The sequence below is a fragment of the Dipteris shenzhenensis genome, chromosome 5 (assembly GCF_047967505.1).
Source record: "Dipteris shenzhenensis isolate YYH24624 ecotype China chromosome 5, Dip_SZ_1.0, whole genome shotgun sequence".
NCBI lineage: Eukaryota > Viridiplantae > Streptophyta > Polypodiopsida > Gleicheniales > Dipteridaceae > Dipteris > Dipteris shenzhenensis.
In genome coordinates, this window is record NC_141600.1 from 13654879 (window position 1) to 13666977 (window position 12099).

The 12099-nt window shown below is 43.4% G+C and overlaps 1 protein-coding gene across 3 annotated transcripts; it reads right to left on the reverse strand.

The window, feature by feature from the left end:
• Positions 1–3030: 3030 nt before the first annotated feature.
• LOC147901647 (uncharacterized) lies at positions 3031–7333 on the reverse strand. 3 transcript variants are annotated; one of them, XR_015541057.1, is made up of 8 exons: positions 5075–7333; positions 4829–4927; positions 4652–4717; positions 4433–4498; positions 3966–4328; positions 3782–3881; positions 3347–3607; positions 3031–3305 (listed from the first exon to the last, which is right to left on the reverse strand). XR_015541057.1 is itself a non-coding variant. In XM_087375363.1 (7 exons), exons 1-6 carry the CDS (start codon positions 6122–6124, stop codon positions 3783–3785), a joined length of 1743 nt encoding a protein of 580 aa, XP_087231489.1. In that variant the 5' UTR covers positions 6125–7333; the 3' UTR covers positions 3031–3607; position 3782. The 3 variants fall into 3 exon arrangements, 2 of the variants coding, with proteins under 2 accessions (XP_087231489.1, XP_087231490.1); XM_087375363.1 differs by having other exon boundaries at positions 3031–3607; XM_087375364.1 differs by lacking the exons at positions 3031–3305; positions 3347–3607 and having other exon boundaries at positions 3728–3881.
• Between the last annotated feature and the right edge of the window lie 4766 nt (positions 7334–12099).

The window sequence follows — 12099 nt, forward strand, 5'->3', positions numbered from 1 at the left end:
TATTTTGTATATATATATGATAAAGAGATCTAGTTCTTGTGAAAATAAAAGTGTAAAAACCATTAAAGAAACACCATTTTTTAAATCTCTTGAAAAACACGCTTGGATAAAACTGCTCATAGGTTTTTGCTCGTACAAATCACGCGCCCTATAGTCCCCCTAGTTGGCTATTAGCCCCTGTACCAGAGATTCCCGAGGCAGTGAGCTGAGTTTCTCTAGAATAGGTTGGTTTCTTCTTTTAGCCTTTATCTAGTTTTTCCCATACTCAGCACCTTCGGGGCTGCTGTTCTGTATGAGGTTTTTTCAAGCATTAATAGAAGGATCCTTTCTTTGCAAAAAAAGAAAGAAAAGAATGCTAGCTTGTGCTGACAGATCTCTACACCAGTAGCTGGTTCAGCTACAGATTACCACCCAAGGTGCCTGGGAGCAACTCCTACTCCGAATTTTCTCCCCTACACCTGCCTCTTGAATAGGTACCTCCTACTCCGAATTTTCTTCCCTACACCTGCCTCTTGAATAGGTACCTCTTGCAGGCCGGCTCCGATTTCTATAGATCCCTTTGCAAAGAGGAGGAGACATCTATTAGAGAAATATAGTCAACGCCAACTATTAAGCTTAGCCATGAACACATTTTGTTTCGATAAGTCCACGACAACGGACAATTCTGTTATCAAGTGTAATCTACGCTTCTTGCCTTCATTTCTTGTTGGAGCGCTCGAGTCCTTTCTTTTGGACTAGGACATGCCTTCCGCTCCTCTAATTCACCCCCCTCCCCTCAGATGAAATCCTCCATATCAGCTTGAACGACTTTCCAACACCAATTATCGCATTTGGGCGATGAAGATGGAGATGCTCTTACGACGCTGCTACTGCGACATCTTCTGGTGCTGCTGCTCCAGTAGTAGCTCAACCCACTGCAGCTGAAATCCAAGCCTGCCTCCTCTCGGACTCCAACGCACGTTCCCACATCATCCTCACCTGTGGAGACTTGCAGTCCGTGCGGGCCTTCAGGTCCCAGAGCTTCAACAAATTACAATTCTCCTCTCTGCACTACCACAATCCACGCGTGCTTTTGTCACTCCACAAAGCAATCTTGCAGAATTGACACTTCCTGCATCTTAACAATCAAGAATATACCCTGCCAGATGTGTATTCTGTGCCCCGTCTAAAGAAAAATGTATTCTCTGTTGTCTCTGCTGCCTCACTTGGTGCAGATATACGGCTCCTGGGCACATCTTGCATCTTTCACATAAGACGCATTGACTGTTCCATCCCACAAGTCAATCGACTGTACCCCATCGGCATCGGTCTCCCGAACCCACTCCATGCAACATCTGCTTCAACGACAAACGATCCAGCTCATCTCTGGCATGAAAGACTAGGTCACCAAAATTCCCAAAGCCTCAGCAAACTTGCCAAGAATTCTCTTGTTGATGGTCTTCCAAAATCGCCTCAAACGACTGATCCCTTACGCGACCATTGTGTTCATGGCAAGCATCAGCTCACGTCTCTTCGTGGTCAGGTTGGTCATCGATCCACCGAACTCCTCTCTTTAGTTCACTCAGACATCTGTGGTCTGATGCAGACACCGTCGCTTGGGGGTTCTGCATACTTTCTTACCTTTATTGATGATTTTAGCACCTTCACCTATGTCTACTTCCTCCACCACAAGCATCAAGTTCTGACATTCTTCAAAGAATATCATCGCCTTGCCGAGCGACAGACAGGCTGCTTGCTCAAAATTCTTCGAACAAATAATGGAGGGAAGTACTGCTCCAACGCTTTTCGTGATTATTGTGCTTCTCATGGCATAATACATCAGCTCACCACTCCCTATTCACCGCAACAAAACGGCGTCTCCGACACCCCTACACTCCTGGTGTGATGCTGACTGGGGCAGCGACCCCGACACACGCAGATCTACAACTGGTTATGTTTTTCTTTATGCAGGTGGCCCAGTGGTATGGTACAGCAAAAAGCAAGCTACTGTTGCCTTGTCCACAGCCGAAGCTGAATATGTGTCACTAGCGGGCTCTACTACTGAAGGTATATGGCTTCGAGGTTTATTTAAGGATCTTGGTTTCCCTGTGGACGATCCATTGGTCAATTACTGTGCCATTGCAATTGCAAGAAACAGCAGCCAGCCTGAGCGGCTTAAACAGATCGACCTCCGATTTCACTTCATCAAAGACGAAGTCGAACAATCACGACTACAGCTTGTTTATGTCTCCACTCACGACAAGTCAGCTGATGTTCTCACCAAGCCGCTCCCTAAAGCTGTGCATTGGAGCTGCTGTTCTGCACTAGGGATCACTACTCCGATTACACTGCCACCTGATAGTAGTGGCTAGTATGTTCATAGCATTCCAATATTTTGGAGTTAAGGGGGTGTATTGGAAATATAGTTAACTCCAAATATTAAGCTTAGCCATGAACACATTTTGTTTCCATAAGTCCGGATTAGTTACCACAACGGACATTTCTGTTATCAAGTGTAATCGTCATAAAGGCCATTCAAGGGTCTCTGAAATATACAGTTCATTCTCTGGCCATCTACTCTCGTATACGATTCTTGCCTTCATTTCTTGTTCGAGCGCTCCCCTTTCTTTCTGTCTTGCATTCTTCCTTACATCGACTTTCCTTCAACATCTCCCCCTAGAAATAGAATATCGTGTTACTCATGGTTCTACTTGCCAAGAAATTAGAACTTGGACATACGTTATACAATCCATGAGAATCAGAATCGCAAGTCCAGATCAAAACTTGCCATCCCACTTCATTTTCAAGAAACTTCAAGTAGTGTTTATTAGAGTTACACGAACCAAGAATTCTAGCTTGTGCTGACAGCTTTCTGCTATTCAAGAAAAGTGCACATTTGATTGCAACTAATTAATGAGAAAATATATGCTAGACACAGTGACAACAAAATAAATACAAGTACCAACAAGGTGTTCCAAATTTGAATCTATATATTCTTCTTTATGTTGATGTAGAGAGAGAATGTAAGAGAACATTCTAACACATCTTCCATGTCAATAACAGACTCTAAATCATCACAGCATTCACACATATAGAGCAAACTGTACACGTCTAAAATTTTCAGACTAAGCAGCTTTGCCTTGCAGTCGGACCCAGAAAAGGGCCTGCCTTATTGATCAGTCATCACTTTGCTAAAGATTTAAAAGAGTTATCTCACAAACTGAATCATTTCAAAGGCCTGGCAAAGAGCAGAGCTAATCGTCATTGTTACACAGCCACAGACTTACAGAGTATCTGAGCTAACCAGGCATCCTCTACCTAGTCCACTTGGTAACGGACAAAAGCCTCTCAAAAGCTGCCAAATGACGCAACCAATCCTCATTGCTTGATTTATATCACTGCATGACTGATTGAGTAAAAAAATAAGATTACAGAAGAGAAGCCTCCGCTGGATCAACAAAGAGAGGCATGAATTGCTCCCTCATGCTTCAACGCCTATAAGACTAGTGATTTTGTAGCCGAAGGAAAAACTACAACCACCGGTCTTGAAGATTGTACACTCTGTCGGCAGCAGCAAGGACATGGTTCTCAACATATAAATACAAAGGAAAAGGACAGTCTCATATCCCTGCATCCAGACAAAGGAAAGATTTCAGCCTCTCTCTCTCTCTCTCTCTCTCTCTCTCTCTCTCTCTCTCTATTTCGGTCCCTCTCTTGATGTGCTCTCTCTCTCTCTCTCTCTCTCTCTCTCTCTCTCTCTCTCTCTATTTCGGTCCCTCTCTTGATGTGGAGTATGGACAACCTCATTGAATTGACTTATTGGTGGGATGCTCCTGTGTACGTTGCTGCTGCTGCATTAAGGCACTGAACATGTCTCCACTGTGCAAGCTCAAATGTGAGGGCTGCACAAAAATTATCATCAATCAGCTGACCACTCAGTACAGGCACATGCACTACCAACTGGTTGAGGAGAAGGGGAATCAAACCTGTGGCTGTTGCGGGGCCTCTAATGCACGGTAAGGCTCATTGACGCAGGAGGTTTGCAATCCACTCTGTGCCTCATGAGCAGCCGACAATGAACTGCCAGGCTGAAATCCAGGCTGAAATCCAGACATACAGTATGCAGTTCCAGGAAGAGGTTGCCCCATAATTGGAGGCAATGGAATGACAGCATGATCAGTGCTGTTGGCATTAACATCTATCATACCCATCCCCATCCCCATCCCAAGTCCCATTCCTATTCCCACACCCATGTGTGGAAGGGCTGGCATTTGTTGCATTGGCAGATACTGCATCCCAGGTGGTGCCATCGTTGGAGGAAATAGCATCCCTGCTCTCATAGACATGAACTAATGAAACAAGCAAGCAAATACATGAGATACAAGAAAAATACTTACCAGGATATATACATATTTAGATGACCAAAACACTCCTTGGTTTGTTATTTGCAAACCTGTAGCTGGGCCTGCAGCATCTTCAGATACTCAATGGCTTCATCCAAAACCGATGCCTTATCGCTCTGCACATATAACATGAAAAGTACAGTCAAATCCAAAATTCAATGAGCCAGACATTGAGAAACAGCATTACAAGCGTATGAGAACCCACCAAAACTGGAGAGGAGCATAGAAATTTGTCAGCACAAGTAACTATACAATGTAGATCGACCCACCTTGTTTGCATTGGGAATAAGTTCTTGTAAAGCCCTCATTCTGTCATTTATCTTGTCTCGTCGCCTCTGCCAGTTCACAAGAAATTATCCAATAGCTAATACTCAAGACAGTGACCCAACGACAACAAAATGTAAAAGCAAAAGCTGAATGAAATAGACACATTCAAATTCACGCACTCTCTCTGATAGATTATGTATCTCTGCAGCTCGAGTTCTCTTTGACCCACTTGTTCGGCCAGATGGTGGCTTTTTTGCATTCACTGCTTCCTCAACATCCTACACAAATGCGATTCCCAAGGAATAGAAGAGTTTTTTAGTAACGGCTCCATGCAGTGAAGAAAGATGCTAATTCAACCTCCTCTTAGATGCGTCGGTTTCTTGCCCTATTTTCATGAAGCAATCAATCCAGCAGATGTGACTGACCTCACTTTGGTACTCAGATTCCTCGACAAGTCGAGCTTTCTTCTTCAAAGTGGGAGAGGTAGCTTCTTTTACATTCTTCTCGGTGCTATTGCCTGATCCCCTTGAGGGAGATGTCATGGTCAGATCACCTGTCTCGAGGTTTGATTGCCCCATCTCTGAGGCAGTGATGGCACTGCCAGATAAGCTTGCTACAGGGCGATTGCAGAGCTCCACCTTCCCTTTCCCAGCATCAACCTCCTGCCTGCTGCTCACCCCCTCTTTGCCTGCATTGATCTCCTGCCTACACGATGGGAGACTAAGAGGCAGGCACCATCCTCGAGGGCTGCTGCTGGTGCCTTTCGGTGTCTCCCTGCCCTGGAGACTAAGCTCAGATTGCCTAGAAGAACCCATGCTTGTCCTGAAGGTGCCTGTGGAGCCAACCATAGAATGCGCGCACGAGGCCAAACCATCCTTCCCATGAATGACGAAAGGTTGCCTTGCTGTCTGGATGCTGGCTGCACAGCTAGAGCCACCAACAAATTGCAAGCTAGGCTTGGAGAATGCATGTGGGGAGTTGAAGGCAGGAGAAGGAAGATCGAGGTGAGGTGAGTTGGAAAAAGACGGTTGAAGAGAAGTGCGAACTCTGTGGAAGGCTTCGTCTCCGGACTGACGGAGAAGACCGGCAGCGCGACCAGCACCCATGGCGAGGGCAGCATCGGCGACAGAGGGGGATCGACAAGGGATGCTAAATTCGGGGATGGGGGAAGGACGAGGAGCGAGGGCTAGTGAATTATGGGAGGAGGAGAGATCCCAGGAGAGGTGATCGGAGAAGTAAGCTCGATCGAATGAGTCGTCGAGAGGGTATTGCAACCAAAGAAGCATCTCATCGTCGTGGGAAGAAAGATTGGTGAGAGGAACATCTATTGCTCGCACATACTCCCCAGCAATTGGAGCATCATCATCCTGTAGCCGTCGCTGCCCGAACTGCCTCTCCATCCACTTCAATTCTTCCGTCGCTCCACGCCTGCTGCTGCTGCTCCCCCCCCCTTGTCCACCTTTGTCACCCTCCATCGCCAATCGCCTTTCACTTCCCCCTCCTCCTCATGATTTCTCAGCCTGCAAATCCCGCTCGATCACCTCCTTCTTCCATCCAATCCCCGAACCCATTTCATTCGTTTCCTTCCGCCCTCATCCACCATCCGCACGTTGCGCGAATTTCTTCTGTCGCACGCCAGCTTTCACCTTGCGTTGCTCAATTCCGAGGACTTCGAATGAGGGCTCGTCCTGGTTTCTGCCTCCCACCTTCGCAGGACATGCATTGCAAAAGAGCTCTTCTGATTATGAAAGAGATCAACGAAGAAACATCTTCACACAGCCATGCGAGCGTCAAGAACGCGATGGCGAACAAGAGACGAACTCTCCTCTCCACTCCGTTCCTTTCCTCATCGTCGTCGTCTTTTCTCACAAGCTAAGGCACTGAGTTTGAATTTCCCAGCAGCTCTAGCGTAGAATAGCTGTTCGTGACGCGCGCTTCGCCAGCTCCTTCTTCACTGCGCTGGATTCGCAAGCAGCTCGCTCAAGAATCGCCGTAGCTTTGAAGCATCCACTTCCTTCTTTGCTTGCGGCTCCAGCCTCAACGCTCGTCTCTCCTTCCTTGCGAAATTCCACACAAGCTCTTCGCTAGCTTCGTGATCCTGCGCTTACAATCCTCGTCTCTTCTTCCTCAGCATTCATTCTTCCAATAGCTCAGGAACCGCCACAGCCACTTGCAATTCTCATCTTGCTACCAGTCTAATGCTCTCCTTGCGCCTCTTCCTCCTACTTTTGCTCTTGCTCTTGCTCCGGTTGTCCCTCCTCTCGCTACTGTTCCTCCTTCTGTCCACGCACTGCTCGCCCTCGCATGTCATTCAAGAACGGCCCCCACAGCTGTCTTGTCAAAGGGATTGCTACAGTGCCACTTCGCTGCACTTCTGCTGTGCTCCCCTCACCTTCCACCACCACAAACTTGCGCATCTGCACAGAGGGAAATTCGTCCGTGCTCCTTCCAGCTCAAGCTCTTGTCGATTTGCAAGCGCTCTGGCAGCCCCCACAACTGCACGAACGAATCCCAAATACAGACACAAGCCCAACACAAGGCGCAAAAGCACAGACAAACGCAGAAATCTCCTCAAAACCACATGGCAGAAGCAGAAGCAGAAGCAGGGCCTCTTCTTCTTTGAGATCGCCATAGCCATCGCCATAGCATAGCATAGCAGAGCTGAAGAGTAGGGAAGTTTCTCCACTTTCTCTTCAACTCGAGTGCCACTTGGCAAATCATACATCCCATATACAAACATGCTTGCCCACACTAGCTTTAATAGCTATAAGCTCACATTGTGAAAGGAGAAATCTATTGCCAAGCTGGCACGGACCGCACCTTTCTGCCCCTGCTAAGAGGGCATTCCCATGCGGGGGTCAGTGCTAGGGAAAGCTTGGAATCTGCCTTGAATGCCACGCCCATTCTTGGCGCCCCGCTGGAGACGGGATTTGGCACTCTCCAGCTAGGCATTTCAGCTCCCACTAAGTGCCCTCAGAGTGCTAATTGAGCTAAGAGCCGTTCCCATTGTATGCTAAGGGTGTTTACACAATATGGATGCCCAAGATGCAATACATGCATCTGAACCATCAATCTTGCCCGTCCATGAGCCTTCGCCGTGCCCACGAGCAGGCAAGTGTGTAAACACCCTAAGTGAGCTAAGAGCCATTCCCACTGTATGCTAGTAGCTCTGAATCAGTCGCTGCAACATGCTTTTGCAATGTCTCCTACCCCTCCCAACGAGCGTATGCTAGCAATGTTGAATCAGTTGTAACAACATGCTTTTGCAATGTTTGCTAGTGCTGCATCAAGACTATGCAAGTAGCGCAGAATCCGCCATACCAACATGATTTATGCTAGTAGCGTTGAATTAGCCGTTAGCAACATGCTTTCGCAATGTCTCCTAGTGGTGCAACAATGAGCGCCAACACAAGCAGCAAAGAGACTTTTGCTTGCCTCAGGAACTTACTGCGTGGTCCACAACGCGGAACAACCATGAGTATGCTCGTAGCATTGAATTAGCCGTATCAACATGCTTTTGCAATGTCTGCTAGTGCCGTAACGAGACCATGCTTGTTATCAAAGGATAAGGATTCTCAACTCCAGAGTAACCGACTTAGACTTCCTGCCAAATTTGACCAAGATACTTATCGGCCTTTCATTGGCCTTTAAAGAATGATCTAGTTAGTTTCTATTTCAAAAGTTCTTAGCACATTCACTTCTCCAATTTCACTCAAATAATTTGTTACTTGTATCTAACTTCCTTTACAATATCTAATCCAAAAATCAAATGCTTGTATCAATTTCTCTACCGATATATCCTTACTTCCTCTCAAGTCAAGCTGGTTACCCTCTGGTTACAAAATACTTGAGGGCTTCATGCTCAAAAATAACTTGAATACTGGAGCCATATAAATAATGTCTCCATACCTTTAAGGCATGTATCACTACATGCAATTAAGAATAGAGCGACACCTATTGTAAAGTCACTTGCATCCGTTTCAATCACAAATGGCTCATTAGGATCTATAATGGTTAGCATAGGTGCAGCTGTAACATGATGTTTAACAGTCTTGAAACCATCATTCTAGCGTTTATTCCAACTTATAATCATTCAAGCCTTTATTGTAGCTTATAGGCTTGTTGTCACCTCCTTAAGAAGTTTTATTAATGGGAGAGCTATTTGATTATAATCTCAAATATGGTTATGAAGAGATTGTGAAAGAATACTGTAAAACCTAAGAAAGACAAAAAAATTCTAACTGTTTAAGGAATAGGCCATTCCAATACCTTTCTATCCTTGGCACATCTGTGTCAATTCCATAAGAAAAGATTATCTAGCCAAGATACAATATCTCACATTTGAAAAGTCACATTTAAACTCCCTAGCATATAGCTTCTCCCACCTTAGAATATCAAGAACAATTCGAAGATGAGTATCATGCTTCTGTTAATGTTATAAACTAGGATATCATCACACAATACTAGCACAAACTAAGTGTTGAATATATAATTCATTGTTTGTTACATGAACATATCATTCATCATTTGTTGCATTCATGAAGCAAAATGGTAATACCATGAATTCATAGTGCCCATACCTTGTTCTAAACATAGTTTTATAAACATCCTACTCATCAATTCATATGTGAGGATACGCCATAAATTGAACAAATCCAATAAATATTTAGCACCCGCTGATCAATCCATGTGGTCATCCATTCTAGGAATAGGATATGGATTCTTGATTCTAGACTTATCCAATTTCTTATAGTTAACACACATACGCATCTTGCCATCCTTGATTTATGGTTATTGAGTTTCTTATAATAAAAACGCATACACAACTCATGTGGATTCACTTGGGCTAACATGACCCATCTTCAAATATACTTTATCTCATTTTCTTCCTTCTAAATTTATCGATAAGGGTTCATAATGATTGGTTGAGTACCAGGAAGGGATTAATTTTCTGATCAACACCTCGAGCATGTCGTAACCCATAAGGCCATTCGTTTGGACATATATCAATGTAATCATTCTTTATTCTTTTGACTAATAATTCCTGAAAAGAAGAGGGACTAATTATACAGTGAGCAACCATCGGAGAGCCCATTTTCGGATCTAGTACACTAGATTATTGGTACTGATGTTTTCTTGTATATGAATTTTATTGGGATTTTTGTCTTCAATGTGAGTGAATCCTTGGCCACCAAATTGAAAATTACCTCCTTATTGAGTGTTGTCAAAAAATGCCAAGTACATTAGCCAGACCTTAAAAGGCTATATGATGCAAGGCAAGAGAGGTTCAAATATGCCCTAGAGTGGAGTATTACCTATGTTCATTTTCATTGCTCACAATTAAGCTCCTTGAATAAAGTACCAAGTGATGAGTGTTGTAGGTCACATGTAATGGGCACACACAATTAGCATGATGTGACAGTGATAAGTTATTGGTAACACTATAGTTGTAGTGGTGTATGGATTGAGGATCAAATGTGTGTTAGAATTTTGTGAATTAGGTCATCTACTATGCATGATCATTCGTTTTCTTAAAACTAGTTGTGTGGTGGCTAATTGGTTGGTAGGTGGTAATGCCCATGCTACAAGCATTGGTGGTATATCACCATGCATTGACATGCAATATTTGGTATTTGTGGTAAGCATTCAAGGACAAGTATGCATCTTCTTTATTTGAATCACTCAATGTAGAACCTCAATTTTTTCTTGTATCACTCAGGGTCAGTAGAAATGCCCAGAAGTATGTAAGATAGAATGTGTGTCTAGCAAAAAGGGGTTTTATTTTCTTGAGGAGTTATAGAAAGCATACATACATAAGGGAAACCCTTTAATTTAAAAAGGGAAAGTTTCCATATAGAAGGCTACTTTAATCATGTCAAAATTTATAGAAGGGGTATATATATGTTATAAAAATCCACAAGTAGGGGGTTTCTTAAATACTCCTTCAACGCATGTGCTATATGGGGTTTACATAGTGAATGACCTAACAGGAATGCTACTTGATCAAACACATTAATCTCTTGTGGTCTAATTGTGCAAGAGAGTAAATGACATGACCTAGCTAATTAGGAACTAAAATTGCTAAACATGAAATGAAAATATGGCTAGGCTCATGGGTGGGTTTAAGCCCCAAAGGGTGCTTGGGATCATGTATTCAATGTCAAGAAGTAGAGTGTGTAATGGAGAGGAGTGCATAATGGAGAGCTACTCACAAGAGGAAAGGAGAGAGATGGTGAACCACACAAGAGAGATACAATCAACATAACAAATCGTGTTGGCTATCTGCCTCATCACCAAGGAGGCTAAGGTGATCCACACAATTCTGGGTGACCACCTTCTAAATAGGACCAAGTCCGTATCCAAATCCCATCCAATATCCTCTTCCACCAATCAATATAAAAATGGATTTAGACCCCTCTAGTTGGGATGAATGTTTTCAGGTCAGTTTGGTTAAGAAGTGAAACTTTTATATTGGCATCGAAAGTTTATATGCTCTAATAAAAATAAAAATTTGAAACATTCGCCAAGATTTGAAACTTTTATGCAAAATTTTAAAAGTTTCGGTAGGATTTACGTATTTTTCTTAGAAATGCAAAAGAAAATAGATAAAATCGTACTATGTTTTGTCAATATCATGAATCTTTATCTTGATAAACTTTTGCCAAGATTTATATTAATATAAAAGTATAGCTTCGATAAAAACATCCATGCCCTCTAGACATCTTGATGTACTAATCTCCACTCCCCCTCAATACGGACTAGGTAGAGTATTGCACTAACACCAAATGATGAATGGGGAAATCCTTTATCAGTATAACAGGCTTTTGCAAGGTTTTGGATTCGCAAGATGACATGGTGTTAACTAACTCTATAGAATTGCTTTACCTCTAAAAAACTCCTTATGTGTTGTACCTTGAGCATCCTCACATAATCATCAAGTAATGTGCAAATGCAAATAAGTGAGCTTCCACGAACATGCATGAGTGTTTTCACATACGATACTTGCACTAATCGAAGAGGATACTTCCACAATAATCAAGTAATGTGCACATAGAGATAAGTGAGCTTCCATAAACATGCATGGGTGTTCTCACATACGATACTTCCACTAATTGAACATGATAACAACTCCTCCTTCGAATGGCAATGAGGGCATTCCTCTCGAATGTGGATGGAAGTATATGAAATAAGAAGGGTCTTACCGCTTGCCTTTCAAAAAGATCAAGGGTGGTGTCTATTTCTTTACAAAATCTGGAGAAATAAATGGCATGCCTCATGATTTTAAAAAATGAAGATACAAGCATAAATAGAGTGGAAAATACATGTCACTACGAAATTGACCTCTCCATGGATTGCCATAAATATTTTGCTGTTGAGACTTTGCCAAAATAGTGGAGAAGTCTATTATCAACTTGTAGCACAATATGAGCATGAGCACGCTCATCCTCCT